Source organism: Equus caballus, chromosome 23 (genome assembly GCF_041296265.1).
Source record: "Equus caballus isolate H_3958 breed thoroughbred chromosome 23, TB-T2T, whole genome shotgun sequence".
Lineage (NCBI taxonomy): Eukaryota > Metazoa > Chordata > Mammalia > Perissodactyla > Equidae > Equus > Equus caballus.
In genome coordinates this window covers 16,039,600-16,062,170 of record NC_091706.1, presented here as the reverse complement: position 1 = coordinate 16,062,170, position 22,571 = coordinate 16,039,600, and the positions used below count along the sequence as shown (strand labels likewise).

Here is a 22,571-nt window from a genome sequence, read left to right as displayed (position 1 = left end):
GGGAGCCTAGGCAGGGTGAAGAGGGCATACTCATGTGAGTGTGGCCTGCCATGGGGTGCTAGAACCTGAGGCAGATTCATAGAGGCAGCTGTGTGCCTTTGGGCTGTGGGCTATGGAGACTATGCAAGGTAAGGAGGGGGCTTCTGTGTATTAGGGTGGTCTGGTGCAGGATTTCAGAGCCTAAGCATGTTGAAGAAGTTGACCCTGTGGAAAGTGCTGAGGTGCAGGTGTCAGATAACAAGTGGAGTGAAGAGGGCATCTCTACAGGAAGAAAGCCCAGCACAGAATGTCAGAGCCTAAGCAGCAAGAGGAGGAAGTCTGAATGGAAAGGTGGCCCTGTGTGGGGAGTTGCAGCCTAAACAGGTTGAGGAAGGGCATCTGTACAGAAAGGTGACCTGGCATAGGGTTTCAGAGCTTAGCCAGGGTGAGAAGGCATCTCTGTGGAAGAGTGGCCTGACATGGGGTGTTAGGAGCTCAGACAGAGTCCAGGGTTGTCGTGCCTTGCATGTCAGAACCTGAGTAAGGTGAGAGCACATACCGTATAGGGGAGGTGAGTGTCAGTGCTAGGAGATTGTAATGGGCAAAATCATAGCCCCAAATATATCAAGGTCCTGATTCTCAAAACCTATAAATGTTACTTTATTTGGAGAGAAGGTCTTTGCAGATATGATTAAGTAAGGATCTTTCAATGAGGAGATAATCTTGCATTATCTGGTTGGATTCTAAATATCATCCTCAGTGTCCTTAAAAGAGAGGCAGAGAGAGATTAGATATACATGCAGAAAAGGAGAAAGTCATGTGAAGACAGAGGTCGAGATTGGCATGATGTAGCTATAAGCCAAGAAATTCCAGCAGCACAAGAAGCTGAAAGAGGCAAGGAGCAGATTTCCCTTAGAGCCTTTGAATGGAGTGCTGCCCTGCTAACACCTTGATTTCAGCCCTTTGAAACTGATGTTGAACTTCTGGCCTCCAGAATTGTGAGAGAATAAATGTTTTCAAACACCCAATTCATGGGAATTTGGTACAGCAGCTATAGAAAGTAATACAAAGATTGATTACATATAGGAGAATTGATCATATATATAAATGTAATAAGAATTATGGTATGCCACATTTCTTAGAGTTGGGGAGCTGAGTTAAACTAATTTCTAGCAAAGGAGAAAACTAAATTGAACTCCTAGTTTTAGATTGAAATTATAGGTATAAATTCATAGTTTCTAATATAGATTGATAGAGATATAAATGTAGATGTAAATATGTATGTCCATATACGTACATATATATATTTTCTAGCTCTGTCATCTAGAGAACCTAGGAACAGTGATATCCCAGTAGCAGTGAGCACACCTAACATCCACATCTTGCTTCCTAAAGGCCATTGTCCACTAAAAGTAACTGAGGGTAGGAGTTGACCGAGTTGCTGACATAGGAGGCTCCTGAGCTCTCTTTCTCCCATGGACATGCTGAATATGGAACTACATACAGAGCACTCCCTCTAAAAGAAATCCAGAAACTAGCTGATGATCAACTCCTGTCTGTCGGACAAATGAGAAAATACCCACGTGAAAATGGAGAGGAAAGGCTGAGACACACTCTTGCCATAAACCCCAGTCCTGACACAGCACCATACAACCAAGAGAGAACCCCTGACTCCCAGCTTCTACCTGGGGAGCGAAGTGTTTGTTCCCTACGTCTAGCTCCTCCACTTTTAAGACCCCTTCTGGAGGGATGGGCTCCCAGAACACCTAGCTCTGAAAGCCAATAGGGCTTGTGTCCAAGAGACCCACAAGACTGAGCAAACAAAGAAGGAATTCTTAATTGGCACGCAAGTGCTTGCCATGGCTGTTCTCACAGGGTTTAGTGCAAAGGAAGCAGGCAAAATCGCCCATCTCTATCTCTCACTCTATCCCTAAAAGAAGTTCATATGTATGCTTTAAAACCTGCTGCCTGAAGGCTCAGCACAGAGGGAGCAGGCAAAATTGCCTTTCTCCCAGTTGTTCCCTGAAATAGGTTTATCTGCATACTTTAAAAACTGCTTCCTGACTGCCAGACCTCCAGGTTAACAGGGACCTAGGGGCTCGCTGACGTCTTCAGAGACTGGGGAAGCCAGCAGGACACCTCTCCCATCTTCTCTCTCCAGCACACTCCCAATACTAAAACCCACTTTCCTGTATCTTCTGGGAAAGAATTTGTATACACATCTGGCACCTGAACTTTTTTTTTTAATTAATGTTATGATAGATTACAACCTTGTGAGATTTCAGTTGTACATTATTGTTAGTCATGTTGTGGGTACACCACTTCCCCCTTTGTGCCCTCCCCCCACCCCCCCTTTTCCCTGGTAACCACCGATCAGATCTCCTTGTCAATATATTAACTTCCACCTATGAGTGGAGTCATATAGAGTTCGTCTTTCTCTGACTGGCTTATTTCGCTTAACATAATACCCTCGAGGTCCATCCACGTTGCTGCGAATGGCTGTCACCTGAACTTTTGTGGCTGCTGCTTGAGGGATGAGCCCCTGAATCACTTAGCTCTCATAGCCAGTGAGTCATGCATTCACAAGTACCACAGAGCTGTATCAAAGAAACAGTTGTTAATGGGTGTGGGAGCACCCTTCCCCCATGGCTCAATACCCAGGCCCAGCAGAGAGGGGTTAGGCAAAACACCCATCTCACAGTTTCTCCCTGGAACGGGCTTAACCACATACTTCCTCAAACTGCTTCCTGAGGCTCCACCTTCTAATCAGCCTGCATCTAGGAGCTGGGTGCAGTCCTCCTCTTGGGACACTCATGGGTCTTGGCATAACCTCAACCACTAGAAGCTGCTAAGAACAGAGAAGCTGGCTTGGGTAATCACAAAACTTTGAGAGACAACTAGGAGCTTGGGCTGGGCTGATTGATGAGGTTCATCTGCTACACCAGACCATTCTGTCAAGACTGGGAGACATGGCTGTTTTATCTACAGTGCAGAAACCAACACAGCCAAGGAAAATGAAGAAATGGAGAAATACATTCCAAACGAAATAACAGGATAAATATCCAGACACAGATCTTAGTGAAATGGAGATAAATGATTTACCTGATTGAGAGTTCAAAATAATGGTCATAAAAATATTCACTGGGGTCAGGAAGCAATGTATGAACCAAGTAAAATTTCAATAAGGAGGTAGAAAATATAAAAAAGTACCAAACAGAATTTACAGAGCTGAAGAATACATACAGTAACTGTACTGAAAAATTCAATAGAGGGGTTCAACAGCAAACTAGATCAAGTGGAAGAAAAGATCAGCAAACTCGAAGACAGGACAGTGGAATTAAGCCAGTCAGAGGGTCAAAAAGAAAAAAAGTGAAAAAGAATGAAGATAGCATGTGCGATTTATGGGACACCATCAAGCACATATGCATTATGCATTATAGGGGTCCCAAAATAAGTGAGAGATACAGGGACAGAACGCATATGCAAAGAAACAATGGCTGAAAATTTCCTTATTCTGGTGAAAGAATCGGACCTCCAGATCCAGGAAGACCAGAGAGTTGCAAAGGTGAACCCACAGAGACCCACACCAAGACACATTACAATTAAATTGGAAAAAGTTAAAGACGAGGAGAGGATCTTAAAAGCAGTAAAAGAAAAATAACTTGTTACGTGTAAAAGAATCCCCCTGAGACTATCAGCAGGTTTTTTCAGCAGAAACCTTACAGGCCAGGAGGGAGAGGGATCATACATTTGAAGTGCTGCCAGGAAAAGAAATGCCAGCCAGGAATACTCTACCAGGCAAAGTTCTCCTTCAGAATTGAAGGAGAGAAAGAGTTTCCACACAAAAAAGCTGGAGGAATTTGTCACCACCAGACTGACCTCAGGAGAAATGTTAAAGGGAGTTCTTCAAACTGCAACCAAAAGATGCTAATTAGTAACAGGAAAACATACAAAAGTATAAATCTCACTGGTAAAGGTAAATATGTGGTTAATTCACAGTACTCTGATGTTCAATGGTGGTGGGTAAATCACTTATAACTCTAGTATGAAGGTTGAAAAAATATTAAAAATAACTATAACTACAATAATTTGTTAATGGATTTACAATGAGAAAAGATGCAAATTGTGACATCAAAAACATAAATGTAGATGAGGGGGAGCTTTGGTATGCATTTGAAGTTAAGTGATTATCAGCTCAAAATAGACTGTTATAAGATGTCTTATGCAAATTTCATCTTAACCACAAAGCAAAAGCCTATTAGTAGGTAATACAAAAGATAAAAAGAAAGGCATCAAAGCATAGCACTACAGAAAATCATCAAATAACAAAGGAAAAGAGCAAGAGAAGGAATAAAGGAACAAAGGAGTTAAGAAAACAAGCAGAAAACATTTAGTAGCATAGCAGTGGTAATCCATACCTATCAATAATTAGTCTTTTCAAAAAAACTAGCTTTTAGTTTTGTTCTTTTCTGTTGTTTTTCTGGTCTCTATTTCATTTATTTCCACTCTGGTTTTTATTATTTCCATTCTGCTAATTTAGGCTTGATTTGTTTTTCTTCTTCTAGTTCCTTGAGGTGTAAAGTTAGGTTGTTTGAGATCTTTCTAATTTCATAATTTATGCATGTATCACTATAAACTTCCTTCTCAGAACTGCTTTTGCAGCATCCCATAGGTTTTGGCATGGTGTGTTTCCATTTTCATTTGTTTCAAGATTTTTTTGCTTTTTTTCTTTGAACCACTGGTTGTTCAGAGGTGTGTTATGTGTTACTTAGTTTTCACATATTTGTAGATTTTCCAGCTTTCCTCTTGTTGATTTCTAGTTTCATACCCTTGTGGTCAGAAAAGATAGTTGGTATGATTTCAGTCTTCTTAAATTTGCTATGATTTGTTTTGCTCCTATCATATATCTGTCTGCTTGAGAAGAATATGTATTCTGCTGCTGTTGGATGGAATACTTTGTGTATGTCTATTAGGTCCACCTAGTCTAACAAATAGTTTAATTCAAATGTTTTCTTACTGATTTTCTGTCTGGATGATCTATTGTGGAAAGTTGGATATTGAAGTCTTCTGCTGTTATCATATTACTGTCTTCAGATCTGTTAATAACTGCTATATATATTTAGATGCTCCTATGTTGGGTGCATAGTATTTACAATTGTTATATCCTCTTGAGGAATTGACCCCTTTATCATATATAATGACTTTTTTATACGTCTTTGGCTGAAAGTCTATTTTGTCTGATATAAGTGTAGCTACCCATGCTTTCTTTTGGTTCCATTTACATGCTTTTCCCAGCATTATTCACAATAGTCAAGGTATGAAACAACCTAAGTGTCCATCAACAGATGAATGAAGTAAATGGTCTTTATGTATATACGATGGAATATTATTCAGCCTTTAAAAAAGAAGGAAGTCCTGTAATTTGTGACAGCGTGTATGAACCTGGAGGGCATTATGCTGAGTGAAATAAGCTAAACAGAGAAAGAGAAATACTGCATAGTATCACTTATATATGGCATTTTAAAAAAAGTTGAACTCATAAAAACAGAGTCGAAAAGTGGTTGCTGGGGACTATGGGAAATAGGGAGAGGTTGGCAAAAGGGTGCAAACTTTCAGTAGTAAGATGAATGAGATCTGAGGATCCGATATATAACATGGTAGCTATAGTTGATAATACTGAATTGTATAACTGAAATTTACTGTTAGAATGGAACTTAAATGTTCTCACCAACAGGGGGAAATAAAAGGTAAATATATAAGGTGATGGATATGTGAACTACTTCACTAGGTGGAATCCAGTATACATATATTAAATCATCATGTTGTACACTTTAAATATCTTAGAATTTTATTGTCAATTATACTTCAGTGAATGTGGAAAAAAATATAAAAATGAAAGGAACTGGCGTATTGTAGAGAATTGGGTGATTCCAGGCCTAAGGCGGGAAAGAATAAGATGGGCCTAGAGCATCGTATTATTGCCAGAAGTAAATGTTCAAAGAATGATGAAAACATGTCAGTTGTATACAGAAAACAGCAGGAAGGGGCATTCACACAGGCCAGGTTGAGGACAACTTGAGCATCAAAGTAAATATTTTTAATAGATTATAACCTATTGAATAAAAGAGGAAGCCATGATTCCATACTGATATAAGTAAATGGATGGGTAAATTGAGTTTGATGATGTTTATTTAGGTATCCTTCCCTTGTCTCCCAAATGTTTATTAACTACAAAGGGAAAAGTAGTAACTATAGTGAAGAAGCCTGTCAGATGCCAGCTTAATCAAGTGATCAAAGTTAACATTATCAGTAGTAAGTCAACTCACTACTTTGCTGATAGGGTGCAGTGAGAAGACTAGAACATAGCACTGTGTCACGGTCCAAAGATACATAGTCGGAATCTGATCATGAAGAAGTAAGACAAATACACATTGAAGAGCAGTATACAGAATTACTGGCGTGTTAGTGTTCAAAGTTGTCAAAGTCACGGAGGCCAGGGAAAGACTGAAGTTTTGCTCCAGATTGAAGGACACCAAGAGACAATGACATTAAACGCAATTCATGATTCTGACGTGAATATGAAGAACATTATTGGAACAGTTTGTGAAACTTGAATGAGTTCTGAGAATCAGATGATACTAATCGGTCAGTATTAGTTTCCTAATTCTGATTTTTGTATTATTGTGAATATTGAAGACAGCATGTCTTTGTAGGCATAACACTCACCATATTTGAGAGTGATTCAGTATTGACTGCACTTACTATTTGCTTTGTATTGTATCTAAATTATATACTTCAGTAAAGTGAAAAAAAGGATATATGTAAATATGCACACATGGAAGAAAACTTGGAGTGGTTACTTCTCAAGAGATTAACCTTAGGGTAACCTGGGGGTCACAGGTGGGCAGGAAACTTCCTTTCATTGTATACCCTTTTGTTTTATTTGAGACTTTTATCATTTGCATGTATACCTCTTCAAAATTATACACCAAAAAAACTTCAAAATATGTAGATGTGCCTATAATATTACACCATAAGTTATTCAGACCAGTGATTAGGATAGAATGTTCTTCATTGAGGTCATGCCTTTTGAGTTTATCAGATGTGGTTTAATGCCTTTTTATAACTTTTTTGTGTGTGTGGTGAAATATACATAACATACAGTTTGCCATTTTACCCGTTTTTAAGTGTACAGTTCACGAGCATCAAGTACATTCACAGTGTCGTGCCGCTATCACCACTTTCCATCTACACAACTTTTCATCTTCCCAAACTAGAACCCTGTATTCATTAAAGAGTAATTCCCCCTCCCTCCAGCCCCTGGTAACCACTATGAATTTGACTATTCTCAGTTCCTTATATAAGTGAGATCATACAGTGTTTGTCCTTTTGTGTCTGGCTATGTCACAGTGTCTCTCTCTCGACTAAAACATTTCCAGTTCTCTAATTTTGGCATCTAATCAATTTTAGAATAACTTACTTTGCTAAATTAAATCAAAGCATGTTGTTATTATAAATCTTTTATCCAAGGACTTTGTGCTGTTTGTAATACTTTTCTGCTATTAATAATGTAGACCAGTTATCTAACAAGAATTTTAGTAACTAAAACACTCTAAATCAGTGTGCCATAATGTTTTGAAAATAGTAACTATGTTTTATTTTTAAAAGAGTGTTAGTGTGAAGGCAAAATCATCTTATTTGGCATTCTTGTACTAATAATCATTTTATATATGAAGTATTTTAACTGGAAAACCAAGAAAATTTTTCTATATATACAGACTTATAAAATCAGAAGATAGTTCAGAAGTTATCTTGTCTGATCTGTACCCAATTCAATTCAGGAAAAATTTATTGAACAAAGCACATGCTGGGTAGAAAGTGACATGAATTATGTTCTTTTCTGAGCTCATTTAGTAAGAACTATTCAGATTATTTTAATATAAGATGAGATAAATTGTGTGGTAGAGATATATATGAAGTATAGTAGGAAGATGTTAGAACAGTTTATTCTGGGAGGGGTTTGGGTTTGGTAAAGCTTCTTTTAACATTTCATAGTTCATGTTGCCATGAAACCAAAAACAAATCCCTGCCTGGCTTTTAGTCCCTCTCCTGCTCAACTCTATTCTGTGTCCTGAATGACTGCTTTGATCCCTTATTATAGCTCGGTTCTTAGGCTCATTTCTAGTCAGGCAAGTTATTTTGTCTTGTATAGGATGTTGGCAGAGTCTTGCGTGAGATTCAACAACAGCTGAGACTTAAAAATAGCTCCTAGGAACCACTTTAATCATTAACCATTGACAAGGACTATATTCAGAAAAATGTCAGGGGAAAATTTAAATGTTTGCAGAGAATGGAGAGGAGCATACAGATAACTTCTAACTTTTTGCATAGGGACTTTGTCCCCACATTATTTATATGCATCTATTTTTACTTTTGGAGTTTGGAGAAGATGTGACTTGGAAAATTAGAACTCCCTAAGGAAAAAAGAAAAGGAGCCATATTCTCTGTCCTCTGGGCCTTTGATGTGCTTGGAATACTTTGTTCTGACTAGTGTTCTGTCCTTTGACTAACTTCTCATCATTTAGATGTTTCCTTGGACTTCACTTCTTCCAGGAAGTCCTTCCTCTCATTTTTCCATTGATTAGATTCTCATTATTTTCTGAGATTATCCACACTGAATTATAGTTGCTTATTGTATTTGTCTAGACCAATGTTTCCCAACTGGGGCCTCCCAGGGACATTTGGCAATGTCTGGATCCATCTTTCTTTTTCACAATTGGGGGGTGCTACTGGCACCTAGTGGGTAGAGGTCAGGGATGCTGCTAAGCACCTTGTAGGGTGCAGGACAGCTGAATTACTTTCAGAAGTTAATGCTGTTTTATATTGTAATTTTAGGTTGTATAAAAATGAATGTGATACAGATATACTGTATTTGTTATTCATTTCCCATTAATATTTACTTCCTTCCATGGTATACAGATTTTCATGAGTGGCTATCTTCTGTTTATCTTCTTCTTGAGGTTTAAAGCCTAAAAGTATGTGTATTAATAATAAAAGAATATTCCTGGATATTAATTTTAGATGCGTATTAAAATGCTTTGAGGGAAAATAAGGGTAATGTACTATTTAAGTATCTGGATTCTGTGCATTTGTTATTAAAGCCCAAAGTGTATTCGTGTTGGTATGGTAAGTTTCTTAGAGCATTGTTGTTACTACTTTACCTTAGTTCTAAATGAAGTGTTATAAATCAGAAATTAAAACTATTTTATTATAGTGGTAGAAGTCTTTCATTTTATTTTGAACGTGCGTATGTTGTCATTCAGCAAACATGTTACCAGTGCCTGTTATGTGCCAGGCATTTAGGTATTTGGCACACAAACCAGTTCATGCCTTCAAAAGAACTCAGAGAGCGGGACAAATGCTGCAGTCCCACACAGACAGTGTAGTAGTGTATATACAAAGTATTAGTGGAAGACTGAGGATGAGAGGGAATGAAGCTTATCAAGTCTCCCAGGCTAAGAACAAGGCGAGGGGCGGTGGGGTGGGGTAGGTTTTACAGGTGGAGAAGAGTTTGTGAATAAGTAAAGAGGCATAAAAGGATGTGATATTTGCAAGTCACTGTATAGCTTATGGTGCTTAGGGAATAGAGAGCATTAAAAGATGATTTTCAGAAAAAGGTACAACGATGACTCCTATACAGATATAATATGTGTTAAGGGTTTTGTTAAACTCGTTCAGTGAAATGGCCAGACATGAAAAGTTTTAAAATGCACAAATTTATATGGAGTAATGGAATGTTAAGATAAATTATAAGTGGAGGCAAAACTTTTTTCTGTAGAGTTGGGGGGAATCAGTTGAATCTCTACCAGACAGGACATAATTTGCATATCTGTTAGTTATCTACAATTTCTAGATTTGTAAAATAGCTCCTATAGAATCAATCTGACAATGCATAGTTTTCCATTGGAGTACAAAATTGTTTTCTATAGGAGTGGCAGGAAATTGTAAAGCACCTTCCAGTGCTCTCAGAGAATTTGTACTGGATATAATAGTCAACAAAATTTTGGGTTAGGGAGCGAGATCATGTTGTAGTAGAGATAAAACCATTCAAGTGGCGGTATTTAGGACTAATTTCGTGAGGGCAGCAGCCAGTGCAGGGAAGCTGGGCAGGCTTTACAGTGCAGTGAGGATGAAGAGGAGCACATTCAGCCGAATTAGGAAGTGGAGTGCTTGAGACTTCCGGACTGATCAAAGCAGGTGAGGAAGTGAGAAGAGACAAGGGAATTTCTGGCTTAAGCAATTGTAAGGACAGTGGGTCATTTTACTGAGAAAGGAAACATAAGAGGAGGAGCAATGTTTGGGGAAAGATAAAGGTGGTTTTGGGAGGTGTGCTTTTTGAGATGATGTGGAACACCAAGGTGGAAATGTCCATTACGTAGTTAGAAATCATAGATTTGGAACTCAGAAGAAGGATTGTGGGCTAAGGATTTTAGTCTGGAAACCATCAGCTGTATTGGGGTTTATATAAAAATAAGTAACTTTGAACTGGGAGAACTTCAATATGGAGAAGAGGAAGAGGGCCAAGAACCCTGGGGAACATCTTTATTTGCATGATTCTTTGGGACACTTATGGAATATGTTCTCAGGAGCATTGTTGTAATTTGGTTAAGTATCAGTCTTGTTTTTAATTGTTAACAATGATGTCTGCTCAGCTTTAATTTTCTCTTTCATTGGCATCTGAAATTATTTTTATTTATTCTTGGTTTCTAGCCTCTTTGACTCCAGGTAGAGAACTTTGAATCCAGAATTCTTAATCACTTCTCATTTTAGGGATATACTTCCTTGTTTTAGATTTTAAGTTGAGAAAGACTTAGTTTGGAACTTTGCACTAGTGTGAAAAGTGAGATCACCAAGGGACAGAGAATGGGAAGGAAGTACTCACCCTTGTGTCTCTTGTAATGTTATTTTCATTGTGAATTTCTCTTATTACATCTCAGTTCCAAATGCATTCCACACTCATAGTGGGGGTGAGGGGATGGGGATGGTTCTCTTGATGTTTTTGCATTATTATGTAGCTAAGTGTAAATTAGTTCTACAGTTCAATAATTGAAGGGAAGACAAGCCTACATTTGTGTTCCCTTTTTAACCTTTCTTCACAATCTCATAGTTAATGCAATTTTAGTACAATTTTAGGTTATTAAATCTGCTTATCTCTTTTTAAAAAATGTGTATATATAGATATATTAATTGTAAAATAAATTTAGAGAACATTGTAATTAGAATTGTGTTTGGAGATGCTTTTGAAACTGGCCTTTTTATTTTTGTATTTAGTGGTATTTGAGGTTTAAAATTCAGAGAAACATTGAAAATCCTATTTTTTTCTTTTTAGATCATCCAATTATGATGGGGTTTGAGCCCCTTGTTAACCAGAGACTACTTCCACCCACCTTCCCTCGATATGCAAAAATAATTAAAAGGGAAGAAATGGTCAACTATTTTGCAAGATTAATAGATAGAATAAAAACTGTCTGTGAGGTGGTCAATTTAACAAATTTACATTGTATTCTGGTAAGTACAAATGTCTATTATGGAATGTAACTTTGATTTAACCACAAAATATGTTATCCCTTTTTAGACACTGACTGTCCCAAGGGTAAATAATACTGGCTTACCTATTTCTGTGATAGCTGGAGGACTAAGTGGTGTATATGTATATTTTTTCCTGTTTAATCTTCATTAGGATTTTATACTATCCATTTTAGAGATGAAGAAACTAAAGTTTAAAGAGATTAGATAATTCACCCAAGTTTTACAAAGGGGAATTTGAACCTTGGATTCTGTCTTCAAAATCTTTTATATAAATGTGTATGTATGTGTGTGAGTGTGTTGTGTGTGTATAAACACATGTATGTGCATGCGTATAAATATTTTTTCATACAAAACTTGGATCATGGTGTTTGGTAACCTTTTTTTAACTATTAATCTCTATATCGTGAACATCTTCCTTTCACGTCAACAGATATAGTCATGCGTCACTTAACAATGGGGATACATTCTGAGAAATGTCTTCTTAGGGGATTTCATCTTTGTGCGAACATCATGTGTACTTACACAACCTAGATGGTATAGTCTACTACATACCTAGGCTATATATGGTGCTGATCTTAGGGGACTACTGTCGTATATGCAGTCCATCATTGACTGAAACGTTGTTATGCAGCACGTGACTGTACACATATTTCTACATTATTTACGTGGTATTTTATTATGCACATATACCACAGTTTTTTCAGTCTATTCACATTGAGTTACATTTAGGTAATTTTCAGTGTTTTACTCTTAGAAATAGTACTAAGATGAACGTATTTGTACGTAAATCTTAGTATCATGTACTTTCTTCCCCTTAAGATAAATTCCTAAACAATGAAGTTGCTGGGTAAAAGAGTTTGTACATTTTTAAGATGGCATATTTTGGATTAGTATTTTTTATGGGTTAAAATATAGAAAAACAAGGTTTATCTTGGGAATATTAAAACATTCAGACATAGAGTTTTGTTAGATGATGAGATTATAGTGACATATATAAGGTTAGTAGGAAGTTAGAAAATACACAGAGTAATACTGTTGTTATTCAGACATATGTACACTAATTTATTTTGCATGATTATGCATAGGTATGCATTTGAGTGTTGTTCTCCCTGCATGCTGAGGTACATAATTCCTAGCCTCAAGTCATTTCCTCTGTGAAATCTTCCTTGCTGGTTTCAAATTGCTGCTTTACCTGTGTTCTTGGAGATAACAAATTATGTAGTTTATAGTCCTAGAATTTAACAGTAACCTTGGGGATATAGTTGATGGTCAACAAAGATGTGTAGGGTTTTTTTATGCTCTTTCTTGTACTAACTTTATTTTCCTTTCCATTAATTCTTTGTTGTTAAAGCCCAACCTAAGTCTTCATTCCTTAGTGAAACTTTCACTGATTATGCCTTTATTACCTCCTTTTGTGTTTGCTTTCTTGTAGTTTATCCTTATTTTGTCATAGGAATCATGGAATCATAAAGGTAGAAAAAATGATAGACATAAGCCAGTTCATTTTGCAGTTTATTGGACAGCTAAACAAAATAAGTTTTAGAGGGCTTGTAACTAGATTACATGATTGGTTAGTGGCATGTCTGGATTGAATATTTTCTTACTCTTCTGCTACATCTACTTTTCTAATGTTTAATTGTTACATTGAAATGTATTTGTGTTCACCAGATTAATGATAGGATTTTAGAAAAGGAGGAGATCATTGTAAATTGAAATAATAAAGTATAATGCAACAGTTGGAATTTGATATTCTGGCAGAAGATTATGGATTGCCTTGTCAGGAGAATAAATGCATACTGACACACCATAATAGAGGGGATCTGGGGGTGCCAGGCCTGGACTGCTGGCATTAGACATGAAGAGGGGAAAGTAGGAGAAGAGTCCCGCGATCGCTGAAAAACTTGGGACAGAGGAATAGGTGGTAATAGTTGAGTAGTGTGGCAGAGGCCAAGAGTAGAGGAAAAGATTAAAATTAGGGAGGATAAGAGGCCAAATAGTCTGGTGGATCTGCTTAGGGACCCTGTTACTATTAGGATAAAGTGCCAGATTTTAGTGATTGCTTACATATCAATCAGATAAACATAAGCATCCCAATGAAAAACTGGGAAAAGACATGAGCACAACACATTTAAAAGAAGTAAACATGAAAAAGACTTAACCTTACTTAGTAAGTAAAGAAATGCAACTTATAGTAACTAGATTGAAAAGTATAGTAATATTTAATGTTGGTAAAAGGAAAGAGTTGTTCTCCTGTACTCCAGTGGCTCTCTCTCTCAAAAGTCTTAAAATCGTGTATGCTTGGACCTGGCAACTTCTCTTCTAGAGATTTAGTTAAAGAAAATAATCTGAGATGTGCGAAGATGCACTAAAAAAGTGGTCCTTGCATCATCCTTTGTCATTCTTAAAAAACTAGAAACTGTTTAAATACCCAGTGGTGACATCCATTCTTTGGTATGTTTAGAATATGTCTTACAGCCATTAATGAGCATGTTATAGAAAAACATTGGCATGGAGAAATGTTTATTATTGTCAAATTATGTTTAAAATATCCACCTATACCTTGTTGCACACAGAAAAGATCGTCAGAGATAGCCAAATTTAGTTTTAAAAAAGATTGGAATAACTGTTATACAATGATGAGCGAAAGTGTTTCATCCATATTTTCATGGGGTGTACAGTCTTGTTTGAGATCAAAATTGATCAAATAATCATAAACATGGTTATAGAATTACAAACTGAAGTAAGTGATAGGAAGGAAAGGAAGTAGAACATATAACTTACAATGAAGGAATTGACTTAGATGATCAAGGAAATCTTCCTTAAGGAAATGAAGGTAAAGCTAAGATCTGAAGGTTAGGTAGACATTCATTGGGACAGTAGAGGGCAATTCCAGATGAAGGAAGCTGAATGCTCCACTGGGTGATGGGAAAGAACATGATACATTTGGGAAACTAAAAGAAAAGTAGTAGAGTAGAGCATGCAGTGATGGGGATGGGGGATTTGGTAAGGCTAGAGAGGTAGGCAGTTCAGCAGGATCATTTAAGTCACATTAAGGATTTTGGTCTTTATCATAGAGCAAAGGAAAACCATTAGAGTTTTATGCAAGATTAGTATGAGTGAAGCAATGACTTAATTGGATTAAGAATTCACTAAGATGTGGCTGCATTGTAGAGAAAAGATTTGAAGGGAACAGAGTAAACACAGGGAGACAAATTAAGAAATCATTATTATAGCCCAAGGGAGAGAGGATGGTAACTTGGACTAGAAGGTTGACAGGGAGATAATGAGGTAGGTAGTCAGAGTTAGAGCTATGTGTGAGCTAATAATGATTGAATATTGGGAATAAATTAAATATGGGGCATAAGAGAGCTCTCAGGAGGGTCTCCAGTTTTCTGACCTGCAAATCTAGGTGCAAATTTGGTGTTATTCATTGAAATGGGGAAATTCTCAAAGGGGATGTTTGGAGTCAAATGAGGGTCTTAATGAAGTAGAGTTTGAGATGGCTTTGAAATATTTAGAGATATTGAACAGGAATTGGCTGTGTGGATAGAGTTTGGAGGTCTGTGCTAGAGTTATAATTTTGGAATTATTTCAGTACAGATGGTAATTGAAGCATGAATATGGATAAAATTATGAGGGGAAAAAGTATATAGATTAAGAAAAGAAGATAGTCTAGAATTAAGCTTTGAGTCTACAGAACACACTGAGAGGTGACCAAAGAGGAGGAAACTCAGGAGTCAATTTAAAAGGTTTTTCAAGATGAAAGTCATGTCAGATACTGCTGAAAGGTCAAATGAAAGAGGTGAATAAGGTCCAACACAAATGTCTGTTGGATTTAGTGACAGGGGCCAGTGGTGATTAGAGCAAAGAGCCAAGCTAGTGTGTGTTTGAAGACAGTGGGAGTTGAGTAAGTAGAGACATTGGTGCCAGCCAACTCTTTAAAAAGTTTGGCTGAGAGGGCAGGAGTTGAGAGGGAAATGTGGCATCATGTGACAGTCTTTTCTTCTTTTCTTTTTAAAGATGGGAAAAACTTGACTGTTTAAATGGGAACAATCTAGTAGAGAGGGATAGCTTTAATATATAGGAGAGCTAAGGATGGATAATTGATAATGTGTAGTGTTCCTGAGAAAGCCAGAGGAATGGAGTCTTTAGTACATGTGGAGGACTTCCACTGTTAAAGTAAACAAGGAAAGGGTCTGGTACAGATGTGGGTACAGTTAGAGGTTTGGAGGCTGAAGTTGAGGCGTTTCCTGTTAGAAAGATGACTTTTATTTTCTTTGTAATGTGGAAAGGGAAGACATCTTTCTGGTGGAGAATATTCACTTTGAGGAGAGTGTGCAAGATGTAAAAGTTAATTGTGAAACAAGATAGTGAATTGACTAGAGAAACTTGGTAGGTTTTGACAGGGCACACATTTAAATTGAGTCACAAGTCTGGGGAGTAGGTATAGAAAGAAAAGCAGATAAGGCCTATCCATACTTAAAGTTTGAGATGAAAAAGAGCCAATAAAGGAGCTAGAATGAGTGATTGTAAAGTACAAGGTTTGTCTCCTAGAAGAGGAGAGAATTTAAAACATGGTGCATGGCTATTCAAAATGATGAAGAAAAGTCAGGAGTCATGAGATGACTACCAGAAGGGATAACACCTCAAGGAGATAAAGAAAACCTTTTTAAAAAATAAGTGAGACTTATGTGAGCATATTTTAATAGCCCTTGAAAAAATCTTTCCTCCCCCATTCCCCCCTCTCATCCCCACTCATGTCCCCACCACTTCATTTTACTCCCAGTCACCTTCCATTCATCTTCCCCTCTGCCACTTCCCCCCTCTCATTTTAGGGATGTTACATGATGAAAAGAGCAGTAACTTTCCAAGCCCAACAGTAATACTGCTTTTCTTGAACGGAGTTTGTTGGCAGATAGGTTCATCTTGAAGACCAGCTCGAAGTCTTTGATGAACACGGTGCTAAGGGGGATCTTTAGGCTACAATAGAGGGCTTAGTGGGGAAAAGTGCTGCCTGTAATTGTCTAGGATTATTTTTCACAGTGATAGTCATCTGGGCAACAACTGTCTGTTTCCAGGAGAGGAAGCTTATAGGTTTTATGTCTTTTATTCTCTGATTGCCAGCCTATAGCGATGGCATAGATGTTCTCATGCCCAGATAGCTGTCCTTACTCTACAAACCCAAATCCAAGTGTTAAAATACATACATTTTTACTTAGCTGTAAAATTTGTAAAATGCAGAAAAATATGAAGATGATAAATAAATATCCTATAATCTGTAGATGTTAACATTTCTGTGTATTTTCTTTTGTTCTATCTGTGTGTAAACCCATATGTAGTTTTCTAAGTATTTCTTTTGATTTTTGCCTAGAGTCAGGAACAGTTAGTAATATGAATGTAATTGGCCTAGTTATTTGATATTTATTTCTGTGAAGTAGGAAGTAAACCTCTTTCATTAATTATAAATTATTAATGATATATTATTTTTATGGCATACAAATTTAACATTGGTATCTACACACTACTATTATTGGTCAGTTCAGTAAAAAAGAAATTAGGCTCTAAAATTATCTATTATCCCATTGATACGATTAGACAGTTCTTGTAGAAATGATCTTTAGCTATTTGTCGTATTTTAACTCTCGTAGTGTATCATTTCCAGAAGGTCTAGCAAAAATTACACTCTATATGCAAACCTTTTCAGCTTTTATTTAATCTATTAATTACATTACTTTTTTCTCTGTGTATCTATTAGGATTTTTTCTGTGAATTTAGTGAACAATCGCCTTGTGTTCTTTCAAGATCTCTCTTACAAGTAAGTTCCACTTAGTATCAGAATACTTCTGTAAATATCAAATTATATGTCTTGACTTTGTTTTATTGATTGATGGAACAAAAGATTGATGCTTTTATTTTTTTGTTTGGGTTTTTAAAAAAATTTTTTTAATTTTTAATTTTTTTTTTTTTGAGGAAGATTAGCCCTGAGCTAATATCCATCACCAATCCTCCTCTTTTTGCTGAGGAAGATAGGCCCTGAGCTGACATCCATGCCCATCTTCCTCTACTTTATATGCGGGATGCCTGCCACAGCATGGCTTGATAAGCAGTGCATAGGTCCGCGCCCGGGATTTGAACTGGCAAACCCTGGGCTGCCGAAGCAGAGTGCACAAACTTAACTGATGTGTCACTGGGCTGGCTCAAAGGAAGATGCTTTCAAATGATATTCCACAGTTAGTGTTATATTTTTTTAATAGAAGTATTTACTTAGAATGTTAGACATTCATCAAGATCATATTCTGGGCCATAAAACAATCTGTAATAATTTTAAAAGAATTGAAATCATGCAAATTATACTCTCGACTATTTCGGAATTAAACATAATCAATAACAGAAAGATATCTGGAAAATTCTCCAAATATTTGGAAATAAACACACGCTGAAGAGCCCATGGATCAAAGAGGAAGTCTTAAATTGGAATGAAAATGAAAATATATCAGAATCTGTGGGATACAATTAAAGCAGTGCTTAGAGAGAAATTTATGTTCATTAAGCATTCATATGAACATTGAATGTTTGTATGAAAAAAGATCTGAAATTAGTAATTTAAGAGTCTTCTTTAAAAAACCAGAAAAAGAAAGGCAAATTAAACTCAAAGCAAGCAAAAGGAAGGAAATAAAGATAAAAGCAGAAATCAGTAAAAGAGGAAACAGACTAAAAGTAGAGAAAATCAGTGCAACCAGAAGCTGGTTCTTTGAAAATAGCAATAAAATTAATGAACTTCTAACCAGACAGAATGGGGAAAAAGAGAAGATACAGATGAATGATATCAGGAATGAAGGAAAGGATATCACCACAGACCCTACACACGTTAAAAAGATTATACCGGAATATTATAAACAACTCTGTGTCCATAAATCAAAAACTTGAGACGAAATGGACCAGTTCCTTGAAAAACCCTACCGAAACTCACTCAAGAAGAATAGATAACTTGAATAATCCTGTGTCTGTTAAAGAAATTGAATTCTTAGTTAAAAACTTCCAACAAAGAAAACTCCAGGCCAATTCTACGGTCTGTTTCAAAAAATAGAAGCAGCAAGAATACTCATTGTATGAGGCCAGCATTAGCTCAGTATCAAAACCAAACATAGACATTACAAGTGTACAAAATTATAGCCCAATATTCCTTATGAACATAGGTACAAAAATCTTAAAGTATTTTCAGATCAAACCCAGGAATCTATTAGGAAAAAGATAATACATCAGGGTTTTGTCCCAGAAATGCAAGGCTGATTCAACATTTGAAAATCACTCATTGTAATTCATCATACCATCTAAAGTCTCAATAGATTCAGGAAAAGCATTTGACAAAATTCAGCATCCATTCATGATAATAAAAAAATCTGTCAGCAAAACTAGGAATAGAAGAAAACTTCCTTAACCTGATAAACAGCATGTACAAAAACCTACAGCTAATATCATACTTAAAGATGAAGATTAAATCCTTTCCTCCTCAGATTGGGAGGAAAGCAAGGATTTCCACTCTCATCACTCCACTTTTACTCAACATAGTACTAGAAATCTTACCCAGTGAAAAAGGCAGGAAAAAGGAAGAAAAGGCATATGGGTGAGAAAGAAAGAAATATTGTCTGTTTACAGACAACATGATTTTCTGTGTAGAGTGCCAAGGAATCTACAAAGAAGTTCCTAGACCTGATGGGTGAGCTTAACCAGATCGCAGGATATGAGGTCAAAAAGCAATTGTATTTCTATATATTTGCAGTGAACAATGGGAAATCAAAATTTTAAAAACAATATTATTTACAATAACATCAAAAAATGAAATCTATAAATCTAACACTTGTTTATAGGATCTGTGTGCTGAAAAACTACAAAGTGCTGATGACAGAAATCAAAGAAGACCTACATAAATAGAGATCTACCTCGTTTGAGGATTGAGAGAATTGATATTTTTAAGATGTCACTTGGCCCCCGAAGATAGATCTACAGATTCAAAGCAATCTCAATCAAAATCGTAGTAGGAATTTTTGTAGATGTCAGCAAGGCTGATTCTAAAATTTGTACGGAAAGGAAAAGGAATTAGAACAGCCAAAGCAATTTTTTTAAACAAGGTCAAAGTTGGGGTGCTCACACTGTCTGACTGGAAGACAGGTATAGTATTGGCAAAATAATGGACACATGGATCAGTGGAACTAAGGGGGAAGTCCAGAAAAGTCCTATTTCTTTAATTAGCCCTTTATTGTATAGCACTGGATTATATAGTCGTTTATTAATTGACTAATGTGGTCACTTAACTGATCAATATTTGATATGGTCAACTAACTTTTGACAAGGCACAAAGGCAAATCAATGGAGAAAAGGTAGTTGTCCCAACAACTGGTGCAAGAACAGTTGGAGAGACAAATGCAGTGCATATGACTCAGAATGCATTATCGACCTAAATATAAAATATGAACTATACAACTTTTGGAAGAAAGGATAGGAGAAAATCTTGGTGACTTTCGAGAAGGCAGAGACTTCTTAGGTATGACATCAAAAGTACAATCCATAAAAAATTGGTAAATTGGTAAATTTTTTTTTCTTTTTTTTTTTTTCCTCTTCCCAAAGCCCCAAAGCCCCCCGGTACATAGTTGTATGTTCTTCGTTGTGGGTCCTTGTAGTTGTGGCATGTGGGACGCTGCCTCAGCGTGGTTTGATGAGGAGTGCCATGTCCGCGCCCAGGATTCAAACCAACGAAACACTGGGCCGCCTGCAGCGGAGCACGCAAACTTAACCACTCGGCCACGGGGCCAGCCCTTGATAAATTTAAAATTAATTCTGGGGCTGGCCCCGTGGCCGAGTGGTTAAGTTCACGTGCTCCGCTGCAGGTGGCCCAAGGTTTTGCCTGTTCGGATCCTACGCTTGGACATGGCACCACTCATCAGGCCATGCTGAGGCGGTGTCCCACGTAGCACAACCAGAAGGATTTGCAGCTATAATATACAACTATGTAATGGGGGGCTTTGGGGAGAAGAAGAAGAAGAAGAAAAAAGCATTGGCAACAGATGTTAACTCAGGTGCCAATCTTTAAAAAAAAAAATTTAATTTTGTAGAAGACACTGTTAGGAAAAGAAAATGATACTGCAGAGTGGGAGAAAATATTTGCGAGTCATGTCTGACAAAGGGCTTGTATCTGGAACATATAAAGAATTCTGTAAACATAACAGTAAGAAAACAGACAATTATTTAAATGAGCAAAAAATCTGAAGATTTCCATATGAAATGATATTCAACATCATTAGTCTTAGGGAGATGCAAGTTAAAACCACAATGAAATATCACCTCCATCTTTAAGAATATCTTAAAAAAGAAAGACAAGAAAGAACTGACAGTATCAAGTGCTGGTGAGGGTGCATTACTGGTGGAAATATGAAGTACTACAGCTACTTTGGAAAACAATTTGGCAGATTCTTAGAAAACTAAATCTACAAATCCCACTCCCACTTGTTAACCTAAGAGAAGTGGAATCTGATAGTCTCTTGGAAACTTGTATGCAGATGTTTATAGCTGTTTGGTTCATGTTCACCCAAAACTGGAAACAATCCAAATGTGTTAGGAAATCAAGTAAGGTGTAGTATAGTAAATATTAAAATACACTGAGGTTGTTAAGGGGAGAAAGTTAGATGTAAATTATCATTAAATAATAATGTATTATTCTTAAATTTAATAATTATTTTAAATATAATTTTTTACAATTTCAGAAAGATTGTGTTCTAAAGTGTTCATTAGAAATAAAGATGATTGACTAGCTTAATATTTATAGCCATTTAATATTTCGTAATTTTTGAAGCCGTTTCTTATAAATTGGCTCATTTGACATATTCAGTCATTCCGTTTGACTGGTTTGATATTACTACTCTTGAGAGATTTTTTCCTGCACGTATTTTTTTAGCCTGCGTCAGAATACACTTAAATAGGGATTAGTAAGTAGTACCCTTTGTGGAGGCAGTGGCTTATAAAAATTTTCCAGCTTTTAAGTTTTTTAGTCTCTTTTGTATTCTGTGGTATTTATAAGAAGTATGTTCATGTCACAGTAATGACAGCTATATGTACAATATGTCAAGATCGTGATAACGTACTAATATATAACATTTCTTTTAAGACCACTTTCCTAGTGGATAACAAAAAGGTCTTTGGAACCCATCTCATGCAAGACATGGTGAAAGATGCACTTCGGTCTTTTGTCAGTCCTCCGGTGCTCTCCCCAAAGTGAGTATCGTAAGACAGTTTATAGCGTGTGTGTTTCTTAAAAGCCCAGGTTCCCCATGCTCCTTCTTTATAGCCAAGGCATAAAAGCCGTTGGAATCAAGTCTCCATATAAACAAACAAAAAACCCAATCATGTTAAAATTAATTGACTGCTGCCGCATATTTTTTAGATTTAAACTAAGGTTTTCTGAGCTTGACATTAGGTCTGATATGAGAAGGAAAAGTTACAAGGAGTTATCAGACATTCGGTAAGTTGTATTGACCCTTATTGTGTCCAAAGCACTGTGTTAGGTAGACACTTTGGGAAATAAATATAGAAAACAAGGTAAAGTCTCTTCTCAATGATCCAAGTCTAGATAGAAATAGAAAATGCAGATAATTGATCCTTAAATTCGTTTTGGTAGAGGCACTGCCCCGCAAACATGCCATAAGAGGCTGGAAAGGATTTCATGCAGAAAGAATCATCATTTGAGTCTGCATTTTGGAAAATGAGCAGAGCTTTTCCAATGGGGAGGGAAGAAAGGAGTCATTATTTCTTAGGAAAGAAACTAGCATGTGTGAAGACATGAGTATATGAAATTATTTTCAGAATAGTTAGTGGTTCAGCATTCAGTTTGTTGAATAAATCATGCCACATCTCACATAAACCTCTGGTAGCTTCCTCTCTTAGGTTGGGTTCTCCACAAGCAAAGTCTGAGACAAAGATTCATCTAAATGTAATTTAGAAAGTGTTCCCAG

General features: G+C 36.7%; 1 protein-coding gene across 4 annotated transcripts in view; it reads left to right on the top strand.

Annotated features, from left to right (window-relative positions):
* NAA35 (N-alpha-acetyltransferase 35, NatC auxiliary subunit) overlaps positions 1-22,571 on the top strand; it is a 96,756-nt gene that overhangs the window by 53,512 nt on the left and 20,673 nt on the right. For all 4 annotated transcript variants that reach the window (XM_023627119.2, XM_023627118.2, XM_023627121.2 and 1 more), the window contains exons 12-14: positions 11,369-11,547; positions 17,324-17,383; positions 21,728-21,834. In XM_023627119.2, coding sequence (XP_023482887.1) covers positions 11,369-11,547; positions 17,324-17,383; positions 21,728-21,834 — 346 coding nt within the window. The remainder of the gene's footprint in view (positions 1-11,368; positions 11,548-17,323; positions 17,384-21,727; positions 21,835-22,571) is intronic.